The sequence below is a fragment of the Octodon degus genome, unplaced genomic scaffold (genome assembly GCF_000260255.1).
Source record: "Octodon degus isolate 3935 unplaced genomic scaffold, OctDeg1.0 scaffold00092, whole genome shotgun sequence".
Lineage (NCBI taxonomy): Eukaryota > Metazoa > Chordata > Mammalia > Rodentia > Octodontidae > Octodon > Octodon degus.
Genome location: NW_004524668.1, coordinates 43,854 through 59,452, shown reverse-complemented (window position 1 = coordinate 59,452; position 15,599 = coordinate 43,854). Strand labels below are relative to the sequence as shown.

Genomic DNA, 15,599 nt, shown 5'->3' with positions numbered 1-15,599 from the left:
GAGGAGGAGGAGGAGGAGGAGGAAAAAAAGCCCTACAGTGGCAGGTAAGACTGTCAAACTGCATTTCCTGCTTGGTCTTTTCCTTTTAAAACCAAAATAGAATTTAGCTGCCAGCACACTGTGGATTGCAAATTTTATACAAAACTCCAAGAACTATATTTTTCCACTGGGTTGGAACTTAGTTCCACAAACTAGGCTTGAAAAATAACATTAGCAACCAAGAATGGTGAGCATGCCTTTAATTCCAGCTAATTGGGAAGCTGAAGAAGTGGGGTCACAAGTTTAAGACCAACAGACAACTTGCTGGGGATTTGCTCAGTGGTGAAGGATTTGCCTAACATGTGTGATGTCCTGGGTTTAATCTCTCCAATACTGCAGAAAACAACCACAAAGTTAGCAAGTGTTTTGCCCCCCTGAGCCGATGAGTCACCCAAGGCTTGGAGAAATCAAGAACTGTTCAGTATCACATCTGGGGTAGAGCTGTCAGTCAGGAGCCAAGCTCCTAACCAAGCTCTGCCAGGGTGGCAGCATCAGACGCCTGCGGGACCAGCAGACAACATGAATGAGGCCTGTGGTGGGAGGCAAGGCCAAGCGAGCCCCCAAGTACATGCCAGCTTTAAAGGGGACAGTCCTACCCAGAGCTGCCCCTTGGTGACTGAGGGGAAGCCCAAGCCCAATGTTGTTTGCTTTTTTTAAATTTCCACTAGAAGTAGAAATGCAGATTCCTCGCATTTAAATCTTCTTTTCTTTAAATCCTTAATTTTTTAAAAATTTCTTTTCTTTTTTTAATGCATTTAGTACAGGGTCTACAGGGTCTCACAACACAGATCAGACTCATAGTGATCCTCCTGTTTTCAGCCTTCCAAGCACTGGGATTACAGGTGCGTGCCACCACGCCCAGTCTCAATCGCCATTTCAGCATGCCCTGGGGGTGGGGATGGCATGGCAGGCTGGCGATCAAACCCTGGCCACTGTACTCTGCCTAAGCAGGAGCTTTAGTCTGCTGAGCTATCTGGCTGGCCCCTCAATTTTTTTTTTTTCTTAATTTTAAAATGTCAGCAATTTATTAGTGGGCCCAGCCCGGCTCCTGAGCCTGGTGCCTCTTCCCTCTGTGTGCTGTATTACTTAGCATTTAGGAATGTCCTTAGGTATAAAATGGGAGCTTTGTAACATGAATGGTTCAGTGTTTTTGTTGTCACTTTATTTGAAGGTGTAGATAATAAGACTACCTTTGACAGGTTTAAAGCACACAGTGAGAACAGGAGCAGGCATAAGCACCAGCGCCCCTACTGAACTTGGCACACAGTGAGTGCTTCCCATTACAGAAGAAAAAAAGGGAAAAGGGAGGGAAGAAAGAAAGAAGGGAGGGAGGGAAGAAGGGAGGGAGAGGGGAAGATGGATGGAGACAGATAGATTTCTTACCTTCTTTCTCTTCTGTGGACAACTCTTCCTGAACTTCTTCCTCTTCAATGAACTCTTCCTCATCCTCCTCTGTGACAAAGAAAGACCAACTGTATAAGGATGGGGCTGGCTTCTCCAAGAAGCTACTGGAAGAGGACCCAGGTTGCAGGCAGCATTTGTCCCCATGCATAGCCAGACTCAAATGGGCAACTTGAGGTGCCAGGCACCCAAGAGGTGCCAGGCTGCACAGAGACCCACAGTGGCATCCCTGCCTTTTCCCTCTAGGAATCTTTTGCTTCAATACAGCAGTGGCTTTTACTACAGCACAGCTTATGGCTCAGGAGCCTGGAGGAAGCACGCTTGGCAATTAGCTCCTCTCATACAGACAGGCATCACCTGAGGTGATGGGACGGGATAGAGACTGCTCCTTCCCATGGGTAAGAGTCCCTGTTTTTTTTTTTTTTTTTGGCAGAATCAGAACCAGAGATTGAACTCAGGCCCTTGCGCTTGCCAGGGAAGCGCTTATTCCACTGAGCCATCTCCCTGGCCCCTAAGAGTCCCTGTCTTGAAGGGAGATCTCAGCCTTGGAAACTTGCATGCTCAGCCCCTGTCCCCTTCCACAGACAGGAGGGAATGGGCATGGGGGCATTTCAGGGCCATCTCTGTTCAGAAACTCTCTGAAGCTGGGCACGGGAGGGACAGCAACAGAACTGCAACCTGTGTCCTGGCTTTCTCCTCCTGGGATGTCCTGCCCTCCCCTCACAGGGCACCCTCTCTCCACCTCCTTAATCCTCAGGGGCCCTCAGGGGATCACACAGAGAATCTGTCAGTAATGTCTCCAAATGCCTCTGAGATGGCAGCCAAAATTCCAGCCAAGTACCTGGGATCCTTACAAACCCAGGGAGTTTTGCTGTGGTTGTATCACAATCACAGTCACAACTCCTACTCACGGTGGCCTCCTCTGGGGACTTACTGTGTGGTCAGTGTGTCCGTGCTAAGCGCCACGTGCGGAGCACCATGCAAACATGGTCATATAAGTTTATGAGCCTGGGGCTGGTGAGATGGCTCAGTGGTCTAGAGCACCTACTTAGAACAAGCTTAGCAAAGCACAGGGACCGCGGTTCAATCCCCCAGCACCACATGCCAGCCAGCCCTGCCCCCTGGTGGGCTGAGCTGGCCACACACACACACACACACACACACATATAAATAAATAAATAAAAAAATTTAAAAAAAAAATAAGTTTATGAGCCTGAGCAGCCCAGTGGAACCCAAGGAGATCTATGTGAGTGACTGAATAGCTGTGTGGCCTTGAATCACCCACTTAGCCTCCCTAACGTTTACTTGCCTCAACTTTGAAATGGCGCTAACAACCTATCTCATAAGGCTGTGTTACGTGATAAAGTTTATGTTAAGGGTTAGTGCCCAAGACACAGAAAGACTAACAGTGGACTTGCTAAATGGTCACTGTTGCTACTCTCCCTATTTTACCTTTGAGGAAACTCATGCTCAGGCTGAACATGAAGAGCAGTGCAAGGTGTTCACTGTGATTTTGCACGCAGTAGGGCCTGCTGTTGAGTCTCTGAGCCTATTAGGGTAGTTTTGAAAGCTTGAGGCTAGATGTCCCCCAAAGCCTTATGCAGTCATAGGTGGGGCTTTTTCGGAGGTGGCTGGATCTAGAGTGTGTGACGCTGGGGCTGATTCACGGTGCCCCGCTAGGACTAAGGGTGGGAGTGCTACCCGGCCTGGATAAGATATAAGAGACAGAAAGAGGCTTGCCGCTGTTCATGTGCTTGCTTTTGCTGTCTTCTGCCTGCCACGAGCTGTCTCTTCAGTGCCTGTCTGCCAGGCCACCCTGCCTTGGAGCCAGCCAACTGTGTGCTGAAAGTTCGACAAACTGTGACCCACATAAACCTTTCCTCCTTTAACTTTGGGTGTTAGGTATTTTGTCTCAGCAGTGAGAAAAATAAACATAGTAGCTACGGAGCAGAAAATCGTCAGCTAGGGATGGGCCCAAGTCCACTGGTGTCTCACCTTTGGCACACATCCTATCCTTACTCTTTTTAAATTTTTAAATTGTGCAGGGTCTCACTACACAGCTCAGACTCATAGTGATCCTCCTGTTTTCTGCCTCCCCGGTGCTGGGATTACAGGCTCACGCCACCATGCCCAGACTTGGTGGCCGGCTAAGTGTGTCCCAGGGTGGGGCTGGCACTGCATGTGGTGCTAGGTATCGAACCCTGGCCCCTGTACTGGCCCAAGCAGATGCTTAGTCTGCTGAGCTATCTCACAGGCCCTTTGTCCTTATTCATAAATGAGATAAACCTGGGCCTCTGAGAACAGATCACTATTTTTTGTTTGTTTGTTGTTGTTGTTTTTCTTTGGTGGAACCGGGGATTGAACTCAGACCCTTGCGCTTGTCAGGGAAGCACTTATTCTACTAAGCCATCTCCCTGGCCCCAAGATCTCTATTTTTGCACCAGACATGTACTTACATACATATGTACACATGCATATATGTGTGTTTGCATGTCCTGGGAATTGAACACAGGAACATTGCACTGGACTTTTAAATTTTATTCTGAGACAGGGTCTCACTAAGTTGCCCAGGCTGAGTTCAAACTTGTGATCCTCCTGCCCCAGCCTCCCACAGTTCCAGGATTACAGCTATCTACTGCCACACATGGCTCTGAAAATACACGTGGCACAAGATCCTGAAAGTATAGAGGAGACCTTTGGCGGAGGCTGCTAGGAAGTTTCTCTCCATGCCAGGCCGTTACAGTTCTTCCTCATGCCCACACTTACCTCTCCTTCTCCCTCCCACTCTCGCTGCATATCAGAGCAGCCACTCTTACACCAACCAGTGCAACCTAGTGTAACACTCTCTCAAACTGTAATCTGCACACTCGGTTGGCCCAGGAAGGAGGATTGCCATGAGTTCAAGGCCAGCCTGGACTATATAGTAAGAACTTATCTAAAACAAAAATAGGGGGCTGGGGGTGGTGGCTCAGTGGAATAAGCACTTCCCTGGCAAGCGTAAGGGCCTGAGTTCAATCCCCGGTTCCACCAAAAAATAAATAAGTAAATAAAACAAAAAAACAAACAAACAAAAAAATCATCCCTCTGTCTCTGTTGCTAAATAGCTACCTTTCAGCTATGTGGACTTCAACAGAGTAATATCATTACTTCTCATCAGTTTTTTCATTTTTCCTACTTATTGTTATGGTTACAGTGGTAAAAGGTACTCTATGGAAGAATAATTATGTATATTTTTTTCTTTGTTTTTTGTATTTTAGGGAAGGGTCTAGAGGGTGTTCAGGGTCTCACTACTAGATCGGACTCGTAGTGATCTGCCTGTTTACAGCCTCCCAAGAGCTGGGATTACAGGCGTGTGCCACCATGCCTGTCTCAGCATGCCCCAGGGGCAGGGCTGGCAGGGAAGGCCCAGGGATAGAACCCTTGGCCCCCAGCACCTGTTTGCAGATGCTTTAATCCACTGAGCTACTTGGCTGGCCCTGGAAGAATAATTATAAACAGAAAGAGGAGGGCCTGTGAGATAGTTCAGCAGACTAAGCGCCTACTTAGGCAAGCACAGGCACAGGGGTTCAGTCCCCAGCATCACAAACCATGGCCCCAGGCACGCTGAGCCGTGCCACAGAGACTGCGGCATGGTTGTGCATTCCTATAATCCCAGTGCTGGGGAGGTTATAAACAGGAGGATCACTACGAGTCTGAGCTGCATAGTGAGACCCTGTGCCAAACGCATGAAAAATATAATAACCAGAAAGAGGATCTAACGTAGGTAATTAACATGCCTGAGTATCATAGGCAACAGCATTAAGAGACTGAAACTAAGACTGGCCTTAGGCAGTAACCACCATACTATGTCCAGTACCACACAAAACCCTTCTGCATCCACATCTGATCTGTTGCAGCAGCGCCAAGGAGACTCATTCTTAGAAGACACACTTTCAAAATACGTTTTAACATTAGAAAATTAAGTGCAGGGAAGCAGAGAGGAGTGGGGACACCTAGATAACACACAAAAGCGGAATCAGAATTTGAACTCAGGGCTGTCTGATTCCAGATGCTGTGAGCATTGGATCCACGCACTTTTTTTTTTTTTTCTTTTTTGTCTTTTTGAGACAGGGTCTCTCTGTGCAGGCTGGCCCTCTTCAGGCTGGCCTTGAGCTCACTTTGTAGCCCAGGCTGGTCTTGAACTCGCAACAATCCTCCTGCCTCAGCCTCCCAAGTGCTGGGATTACAAGCATGTGCCACCACGCCTGGATAATTTACTGAGTGACAGTACCACACCTGGCCCTATGCTGGACTCCGGGCTCATCTAGAAGTTGGTTGTGTCCATTTGGCTGGACAGCTAGGAATCTTTGTTAGTGAAACTGCCTCTCCACAGGGCCCAGTGGGAGGGACGCCAGCTTTCAAGGGTCAGCGGGTAAGAGATAAGACAAGTGGTACCACATCTCCTTTACCTATCCCAAAGTCGATGGCCCTCAGGGCGTCTTCTATATGCTCTAAATCCAGAGTGAAGTAGTCCATGTTTTCAAAGCCCTGCTCTGTCTTCCCCAGCTGGCAGCCCTTGGAAGCCTCCACGATGCTGGATGGGAAAGAGAGAGGCACAGTAAGATCCAGGGGCTCGGTGTCTTAGTCCAGCCCCTCCAGCACCATGCTGAGCTCAGGCCTAGCCTGGCAGTGACAGCCCCAACCCCAGGGTGAGGTGTTTCCTGTTCAGTCTCAAGCAGAACAAATGGACCAAGAAAGTGGGGGATGCAAAGGCCAGGGAAGCTGGCCCAGGGGATCCCCTGAGACCTGATGTATGGGGTTTCTCTAGAAATTCATCAGGGGCTCTACAAGAACTGGAAGTGAGCCAGGGATATAGCTCAGTGGGCACAAGTGTCTGCCTGGCAAGTGCAAGGTCCTGAGTCTGAATTCTGGGATTTTAAAAAAAAGGAAAGGAAGGAAGAACTGGGAGATTGGGCCATAGCCCCAGGAAGACACTGACCTCTGGATGAGTTGCTTGGCGCTCTGTGGGAGGAGAAGAGAGAGAGAGTCAGGACTACAGAAGTGGTGACCCCAGGGAATGTGCAAGACCAGCCACTGAGTGTTCCAGACAGCCACTGGGTGTCATTTCCTAGCCTGGCCCTGCCCCACTCTGAACAGAACTTGGACTTCTCAACCCTCTGTCCTGATCTGTATAGGTCTTGGTCAGCACCCAGGACCCTCCAATTGTCCTTGCAGAAATCCAGATTCTCAAGGTTATCCATCTCAAGGCGCCTAGGCATGGAAGCCTCTCAGTGAGAATCATAGCCTAGATACCTTTTCAGACCCAAGGTTCAGCCCAAATCCTGGCCCATGGGAGGAGCCGAGGAATTTTTGAATGAACTGAACTTTGAACTCTTAGAGCTGAGCCTCTGTGTCATCCCTAATAAGCTCTTCTAGGTCACAGTTGTGTCTTGTTGAGCTCTGGGTCACCCCCTTAATCCTGGCCACAGTAGGCGCTCAACGAACAGTCTCTGTGTAGGATGTTGCATTTTGCAGCTTCTACAGCTTCACAAACATCCTCTTATTTGAACCTCATAAAATCAGTAGGAGGAAAGCAGGGGCTGGGGCTGCCCACTTTCCAGATAAGCGCACCTAGACTCACAAGGACCCAGGGGTGTGGTCAGCGGGGAGCACAACAGAAGCCTGCTCACCAGGAGGAAGGTGGCCCCGCCAGGCTCATCCAGGGACTGGACGGCTGTCTCCACCAGCTTGGTGGACTTGTCCAGCTGCTCCCGGTACTGCTGGATGAGGGCCTCGGTGAAACTCAGCTTCTTTTCCTGCTCCTGTGTGATCCTCTGTAGCAGCTCACTCTTCTTCTCGTCCAGTATGGCGTACAGCGTGTCAAACTTGTGGCTCAGCTCTTCCTTCACCTGGTGACTGTTCTCCTGAGGGGACAAGCCCTACAGTCACATCCTGGGGAGTCCTTGCTCCCTTCCCAGGATGGGTAGACCCAGGAGCCAGCAACCAAAAGCCCATTCAACAGCAGGCAGGAGAGCTCCTGGGAAGAGAGCACCTGGAAGGTGTTGCAGCTGCTCTGTGACACACGCACACTGGAGAACAGGTGCAGACTCTCGGGTCGCACGGCATGAGCCCTTCCAACGCCCCACTCACAAGTTTCTCTCAATGCTAAGCTGAGGCTGGACTCTGGAAAAGTGGGTGGCACTTGGTTCCAGAGGAGGGGGGAAGACAGCAGTCCCCAACAGCCCACGTAGCCAAAGCTCCCTCCTCTCCAACACCAATGTATGCATCTCTTAACTACCTTCTCTGTTAAATGGGTATGATGGTAGCCCCTGTTAGGCCAGGGCCACTCTAGGGTGATCCCAGATGCTGTCCCCTTCTGTCCTCTGCAGTCTTGCGGCTCTAAGTATAGTCCGGGTGCCTGCTAGAACTGTAACCCCAAGTATAACCCCTGGACGCAGGCCAGGAATGCAGAATCGCATGCTTCATTCCAAACCTACTGGACCAGAACCTGAGTTTTCACAAGGCCCAGGGGGATGTGTGTGTCTCTAAAGTTTGAGAAGCCTTGGTCTGCAGCCCCCTGGAGAGTAGAGCTCTGAAAGTCCTCTGTGCTGAATAAACACTGATGTGACTGGCAGGATGAGCCACCTTCTGAGCTCAGGGGCCAGGTCTGTTGCTCGTGCCCAGTCCCCAGTGCTTTAAGTAGGGCCTGATTCCATTGTGCTCAAGGAGCGCTTGTTGAGCAGGAGGATGGTGCATTCGTCCCTCCCCGGCATTCCCTGTTGGCCACCCCAGACTCCAGTCCCAGCCCATGGGTGAGCCTTTCCCAGAGAAGTTATACCAGGCAGCCTCAGACCCCCAGTCAGGGCCTTTCCATCCCCTCACCTTGGTCACCCTACTAGAGTCCTCCAGCTGCGTGATGATGGTCTGCATGCGGTCATTCCCCGCCACCAGCATGGAGATGCAGTTGCTCAGCTCAGTCTAGATGAAGGGAGAAGGCAAAAGAGGAGACAGACAGCATCATGACCAGGTGGCTCAGATGTGGCGTCCACACAGCAGCCTAGGAGTCCCCTCTGCTAGAAAGTAGGGTGGGATCCATGTTTCTGGGTTACAGCTCAGGTCCAGAGCAGAGAATCGTCAAAACTATACTGTAGCCTTTATTTCTCTATTTTGGGGTTTTTTTGAGATAGGTGCTTGCTATGTAGTTCAGACTGGGCTTAAAGTTACTACGTAGCCCAGGCTGGTCTCATACTCAGGGTGATCCTCTTGCCTCAGCTTTACAAGAGCTGGGATTACAGGTATGCACCACCACACCTGGCTCTGTATCCCTTATTTTACAGATGAAGTCCTGAGGGGAAAATTGCCCAAAATACCCAGCAAGGTACTAACAGAAGACTGGTTAGTCCTGGAGAAAAGAAATAAGAGTTGGACAGTTCTAAGAGAAGAGAGACCAGGGTGGGTGAAAGGGGAAGAACACAGAAAGAAGGGCCGCTGCTTTCGGCCTGGGCAGCCTGGTGGGGCTGCCAGTGGTCCCGAGAAAGGCTTTAAGCTGTTTCCCACTGCAGGGGAATTTAAGATTGGGGAGAAGTGAGAGGCTCAAGAGGTATGTGGGACCCAAATGCTCTGGATGGAGAAGCTCTGGCCTGAGAGGGCCTGGTGGCCTGGCCCTGGGGTCGGACCTCTCCTCTTGGCCACATCCAAGTGGCTCTAAGTATAACCCATGAGCTCAGCCACCTCCCCCCAAGGAGGCGAGGGCTGCTGTGCCTTGGCCTGGGAAGTCCCTCCAGAGGGACTATTCCTGAAAGGCCGGCTCAGCAGAACGCAGGAGATCAAATCCGCTCCTGGGGATCATTGGGGAAAACAGGGGCTGGAGCTTGTACCTTCTGTCCCTGGAAGACACTCTGGAGCGGGGCCACCTCACAGGCCTGGTGAGCCCCAAACACCTTGCACATGGAGCACGTGGGCACCTCACACGTGAGGCAGTAGATGTTGATTTTTTCATCTTCGTGCTCCTTGCACATCGGGTGGCTGCCCTTCTGCAGGGGCCGACTGGGGTGGGGAAGGGACAGTCACAAGTTGGAGGCAGCTCCTCAGTTCATATCTCCTTCCCTGGCTCCAGTCACAGGAGGCCACCCCAGGTGTATTCCCTGAACCCTCAGCGACGGGCTGCTCCCAAACTGTTCATCTTCTGGAGACCCAAGACAATAGAACCCAATGACACCCACCAAACCTGTCCCTATGTCCTGAGACTCAAATCCCAAGGCTGGAATCAGCCAGAGCTACTGTCAGCGCAAACACTTGGGAAATTCTAGACCTACCTAGAGATGTTTTAGAGAACAGGAAATGGGGTCTCAGGAAGTGAACGGACTTACCCAAGGGCACACAACGAGCCAGGGCAGGGGAGGCTAGAGGTCTTTCACTCTAATTATAGAACCCATTGCTTAGTCCGTGCAGGTCAGGCTTCCAGCTAAGCAATTTCTACTGATGGCCTCACTGAATTCTATATTTAATTCTCTAGACTGTACCCTTCCACCCAGGCAGGGCAAGTTGCCTATTTTCTTTACCCCTAAGTCTACAGTGTACAGGGCCTATGTGGAGGAGGTGGCGATTAAGGCCAGGTAGAAAGAAAAAAATCAATTAAACATGCCCTGGAGTCTCTGAGGCTCAGAGGGGGTCGTGTCGGTGCTCCGGGTAACACAACTACAAGAGCCTAGCGCCCGGGGAGGTTTGGGGAGATCTGGTGGCCCAGGACAAGCCCTTGCTGCCCACCAGAAGTCTCTGCATGGTGCACACTCCTTTCTTTCTTATTCTTCTCAAACACACATTTTTTTAATTTCCACTTCATGGTGTTTGTATTTTAGAAAACACTGGCTGAAACAGGTTAGAATGACTGCTGTCATGTTCTATGCCTCTGTGTTCGCATGGACATACATTCTTAGAATGCCTTTCTCCACGTATCGCTCGCTCCACTTTGGGCATCTGGCACATTCTGTGTGTGTCTTTCAGGGCAATGGTCACTTCCTAAACTAGGAGGATTTCTGAACTCCAGCAACACAAACCATCATTCAGGCTTCACTACTATAGACAGCTAAGTGAGGTAGAAATACTATAGGCAATCAGACAGGGCTTGGCCCTCAAGGGAGTCACTATAGAAAACTGTGGCTGAAGCCAGGCATTGTGGCACATGCCTGTATTCTCAGCACTCAGGAGGCTGAGGCAGGAGGATTAACATGAATTCCACACCTGCCTAAACCACATAACTAGACCCTCTCTGAAAAAATAAAAGAAATTATGGATAGAGGACATCTGAAGATTAAAATCACAGTGGCCAGATTAACATACTTCCCTAAGGGATAGATGGAAGCTTCAGATTATTGGTCCTAACCCTTTTGAGAGTTCCTATATACATAAACCACTATCTCATCAGGGGTGGGCCATCTTCTCCCACCCACTAAGACTAAAACTCTAAATTATTGACCAAAGTGAATGCTGTCACCCATATGCCCTTCTACTATCAGATCAACGTTAGTCAAATGGCTATACTTGTAATCTTATTGGTTAATTATAGTTTTGACCCACACTGTACCCACCTCATGACTTACTCTTCTCTTCAGAGAAGTGGGCTGGTTGGCACCCCACTGAGGACCCCTGCTGTCTCTCAGGAGCTATTCCTACTTCACAGTAAATTTCTCTACTCTTACCCTCCATTATTTCTTGGAATTTATTCTTTGACTTTGGGGAAAGCAAACTAGTGTACCTGACACTCTAGTAGGTTGGTGTCACCTTTATTTCTGTGGTGTGGTGCTGCTCACAGAACCTCGGGCCTCGGGCCTGCTAAGCACAGGTTCTCCCTTTGAGCCGCATCCTCAACCAGGTGTTTTTTTCTGTAAGGATCTGTCCCTGTTCCTCTCCAGTTTCATGCCCAACACAGCACAGTCCCCACCACTCATGAATTCTGCTCTTTCATTAAAGGCAGACTTAGAACAAGACCTGGCCAACTCTCCAGAGCCTCTGCTTCCATAAACGGAGTAATAAAAGTCTTCCCAGATCCACAGGGTTGCTGTGAGGCCCCAAGATGAAGTCCCCCCAATCACCCCGTGGCATCATGACACTGCCCACACAGGCCACTCTGGCCATCCTTGGATACAGCCCAGCTGCATTACTACTGGATGCTGCCTTGCTGACCAGGGCTGCCTTGCTGGCCCCACCCCTCTCAAATCCACCTTCCCTTCAGTGTCCCCCAAGAGGGCAGCCTGATCTCTGGGTCCCTTCCCTAGAACTGGAGGAGGCTGAGAGCAGGCCTGGGGATTCTGGGCACTCCCCTGCCACACACACTCCAGAGAGGAGTGCAGTGGCTTCTGGAGATGACCAGCCTGGCTCTCTAGTTAGGGACTGGGTCCTAGGAGGGCAGACAGGAGGCTACGGGGGGCTGGGGGTGGGCTAAGGAGGAGGAGGGGCTCCCACAACCACACACTGACCTGGAACACTCCTGTTTGTAGATGTCAATGATATTCTCCACCAACAGGTTCCTCTGCAGCCCGTACACCCCGTGGCGGTCCATGATCACCTCATGGCGGCATGAGGGACAGCGGAAGCGGCCTCCCGACATAGACACCGAGCCACCCCGGGTGGTCCAGTAGGGATTTGCAGCCTGCAAATAGCCGAGGCAGAGTGAGGCCAGCGCTCCCTCCTCCGTCCCTTCCCAGTCCCATCCTCCTAGCCCCATCACGCGCTCCCTCCTCCGTCCCTTCCCAGTCCCATCCTCCTAGCCCCATCACGCGCTCCCTCCTCCGTCCCTTCCCTTCCTAGTCCCATCCTCCTAGCCGCATGGCCCCAACCACACTGTCACATCAAAGGCCCTGAGGTCCCCGTCTTGATGCAGAACCAAGCCACCTGTACACGGAGCGCCTGAGAAGCAGCCAAGCAATGGGCCAGCTCAGGGGACAGCCGACCTTGAGTTCAAGTCACAGCCGTTCTACGAGTGACTTCGAGCTAGCTAGAAAGGTACACCTTTTTCTCTCTGTGCCTCAGTCACTGCTGAGACAAAACTCCTGACAACCAGAATTAAGGAAGGGAAGGTTTATTTAGCTCACAGTTTGTGGTTGGGGTCTCAGTCCTTACTTGGCTGGCCCTGAGGCAGGGTGGCACAGAGCAGAAGGGGGACAGTTCATGGCGGTGGAAGGCAACAAAAACAGCAAGAACAAACGGAGCAGCAGCAGAGGGCAAGCCTCTCTCCCTCCCTTACTGTATTCGGGCTACCCGCCCTAGGGCAGGTGGAGCTCTCAAGCCCAGAATCCCCTCATCAGACCGTGAATCAATAATAAACTCTAGAAGCCACCCTTATGACTACATAAGGGTTTGGGGGGACAGCTAGACACAAGCCATAACAGGAAGTGAAAGGACATGTGTGTCATGTCCCTGGGGACCTTGACTCCTTGCCTCCCAGACTGTACATCTATTCCCCCTCCTTTCTCAGGAAGATGGAGCCCTATTGCCCCCAGACTGGAGCAAACAGCCCCAAAGGGCCTCCCTGCCATCCCCTCCCAAAGCTCTGGGGCCCCTGCCACTCTGGAGCTGGCTCTGGCCCAGGAGTCTGGTTTCTGTCTCCTTGCCGCCTGCCTCCCCCACTTATCACTTGAGGCATTTGACTCTTGACTAGGGAGTCAACAGCGAGCAGTGCTGGGCAGCGTGGGCAGCATGGGGAGGGGACATGCGTCATGGAGAAGGCCCGGGCCAGCCAGCACTGCCTCCCCACCCCCAGCCTGGTCCAGTGGCCTCATCAGGGGAAGAGCCAGGCCTCGGTGCAGGGGTCGCAGGCTGAGAGGGAAGGGAAGCCACATAAGCACCTGGGGCCCTGAGAGCTGGGCCATGTCCCCCCTGACCTGGAAGATGTCGTTGGCACACTTCCGGCAGAGATTGTGCTGGCAAGGTAAGATGACCACAGGCTTGGTAAACATCTCCAGACAGATGGGACAGATCAGCTGCTTCTCCAGGTTCTCCATGGGGTTCCCATCGGGGATCAGGCTGGGCTTATAATCCATACTGTGCGAAGGCGCGGCCACAGTCTCCACCTGTCTCGCTCTAAACTGACCCGAGCTTCTTGCTTAGACTACAAAACACCAGCTCGGATCCTCTTTGCCGGCTCCTCCCGGTGTCCGAATTCTGTCTTGCTCTGAGGCCCCTTTGATATTTATAGCTGAGCCTCGGTCAGATCACATGAGCCTCACCCAAGAGGGGACCAGCTGAGCATTCCGATGCCAAGTGGCTGGCGGGGCTTGAGTTTCCTCCAGGGCTCAAAGACTCTGCCCTCTCAAATCACATGCAGGGTGAGCAATCCTGTTCCCCTGGGACGGGGGTCGTAAACAAGAACAGCCTGTCCAGAGGCCTTAGAGGAGGGCTGGTACCGAGGTTTCCTCCAGGAATGGAGGTCCCCCTGGCCAGGTTAGTGAGCAGGGGATGGGACACAGAGAGGGGTACCCCGGGGCTGCAGGGGTTAAGCCAACACCCCTTACTGGACACTCAGAAAGTTCCACAGGTGGGGCCGGCAGCCCCTCCCAGCCTACGCTGCCACCTCAGACAGGAGGACAGCACTTAGCAGAGGCCCTGAAGAGGCCACACCAGGCAGCTCAACTCTCCATCCCCTTTGGGGATCTACCTGGTAGATACTGAAATTTGGCCTGGAGAAGGAAAGATCTTGTGCAAAGTCACGCAGAGAGGAAGTGGCAGAGCCACTTACTCATGCATTGGGTGTCTTCCTGTGCACCAAGGTGACAGAGAGATGAGTGATCTGGGTCCCTGTTTTGAGATACTCACAGCCCAAGAAGAGAGACAGGCAAGAATAACTCAAGGAACATCGGAAAGCCAGGCTCAGACACTTGGGAGTTAACTAGAGGCTCCCTCGGGCTCTGTACACATTTCACTTTTTCTCCGCACTGTTTAGGACACCTTCCTTGTTCATACGCTGCTGATGTCACCAGGGCAGGGACATCTGGTCTAAAGAGCTAGGGGAAAGCCTAGGGCAGACCCCAGGATGAGCCTCCGAGGCTGTGAAACACCAGGAGGAGCACATGGGGCCTCAAGAAAGAGGAGCAAGTGGGTGCGGTGACGTACCCCTGTGATCCTAGCACTCGGGAGGCTGAGGCAGGAGGGTCCCAAGGAATTTGAGGCCAGTTTGGGCCACATAGTAAGAGGGTCCAACTGCAGGAAAGAAGGCCTAGACATGTGCCACCACACCCAGCACTAATGGCTAGTTTTTGCTGAGTGCTTAAAATATGCCAAGCATGGCACTAAGAACCTTGCATAGATTATTTCATTTCATCATCTCAGCAAGTTCTGACACAACACAGAACCATTATATCTTCATTTAATGGGATCACAAAACTCAGGCCCAGAGGGGTGAAGCAACCTTTGGGTGGGTCACAGAGAGAGAAATGAACCTAGATAGGTGACTCAGGGACCAACAGCCTCCTATCCCTGCTGAATTATCCTGGAGGCAGGTTGACACCATCTTCCAGGGACAGAAGATTAGGATTGAGAAAAGTCCTACCATTTTCTGGCTCACAGGACTAAGGTCTATTTAGATCTTGATAGCATTGTGCCCAGGGAAGGTGGGCATCTCCTAGGCCACAGGAGACAAACCACAAAGGGCAGATCTGTTGGATAGAAATAAAGGATTTTTTTCCATGATAAAAGTTAACATGCAAGAAGAAAAATTCATTGTTACCTTGGAATGGGGAGTGAGAGGACAGGGAGTCATTTTAAAACCATGAGGAGATGAGTCTGAGAAAGTAATCAACACTCTGAGAATGGCAGATGGGAACTAACTAAAAAATTCTCAGGGCTGGGGAGATGGCTCAGTAGAATAAGTGCTTGCTTGCAAGTGCAAGGGTCTGAGTTCAATCCCTGGTTCTGAAAAAAAAAAAAAAATTCCCTGCCTTGGCCAACAAGATAGCTCAGCAGACTAAGTGTCTGCTTAGGCAAGTGCAGGGACCAGGGTTCAAATCCCCCTGCACCACCTGCTGCACTGGCCCCACCCCCAGGTGCACTGAGCCAGCCACTGAGACAGGGCTTGGTGGTGCACCCCTATAATCCCAGGTCTGGGGAGGCTGAGAACAAGAGGATCACCATGAGTCCGAGCTGTGCAGTGAGACCCTGTACCAAATACACTTAAAAAAAAAAAAAAA

General features: G+C 51.3%; 1 protein-coding gene across 1 annotated transcript in view; it reads right to left on the bottom strand.

The window, feature by feature from the left end:
* Window positions 1-13,599, bottom strand: part of Trim63 (tripartite motif containing 63) — a 14,787-nt gene extending 1,188 nt beyond the window's left edge. Inside the window, exons 1-8 of the mRNA XM_023722486.1 lie at window positions 13,299-13,599; window positions 11,895-12,067; window positions 9,297-9,465; window positions 8,302-8,397; window positions 7,110-7,343; window positions 6,419-6,441; window positions 5,889-6,013; window positions 1,423-1,491 (exon numbers count right to left, since the gene is read on the bottom strand). Coding sequence (XP_023578254.1) covers window positions 1,423-1,491; window positions 5,889-6,013; window positions 6,419-6,441; window positions 7,110-7,343; window positions 8,302-8,397; window positions 9,297-9,465; window positions 11,895-12,067; window positions 13,299-13,457 — 1,048 coding nt within the window. The 5' untranslated portion in view covers window positions 13,458-13,599. The remainder of the gene's footprint in view (window positions 1-1,422; window positions 1,492-5,888; window positions 6,014-6,418; window positions 6,442-7,109; window positions 7,344-8,301; window positions 8,398-9,296; window positions 9,466-11,894; window positions 12,068-13,298) is intronic.
* Between the last annotated feature and the right edge of the window lie 2,000 nt (window positions 13,600-15,599).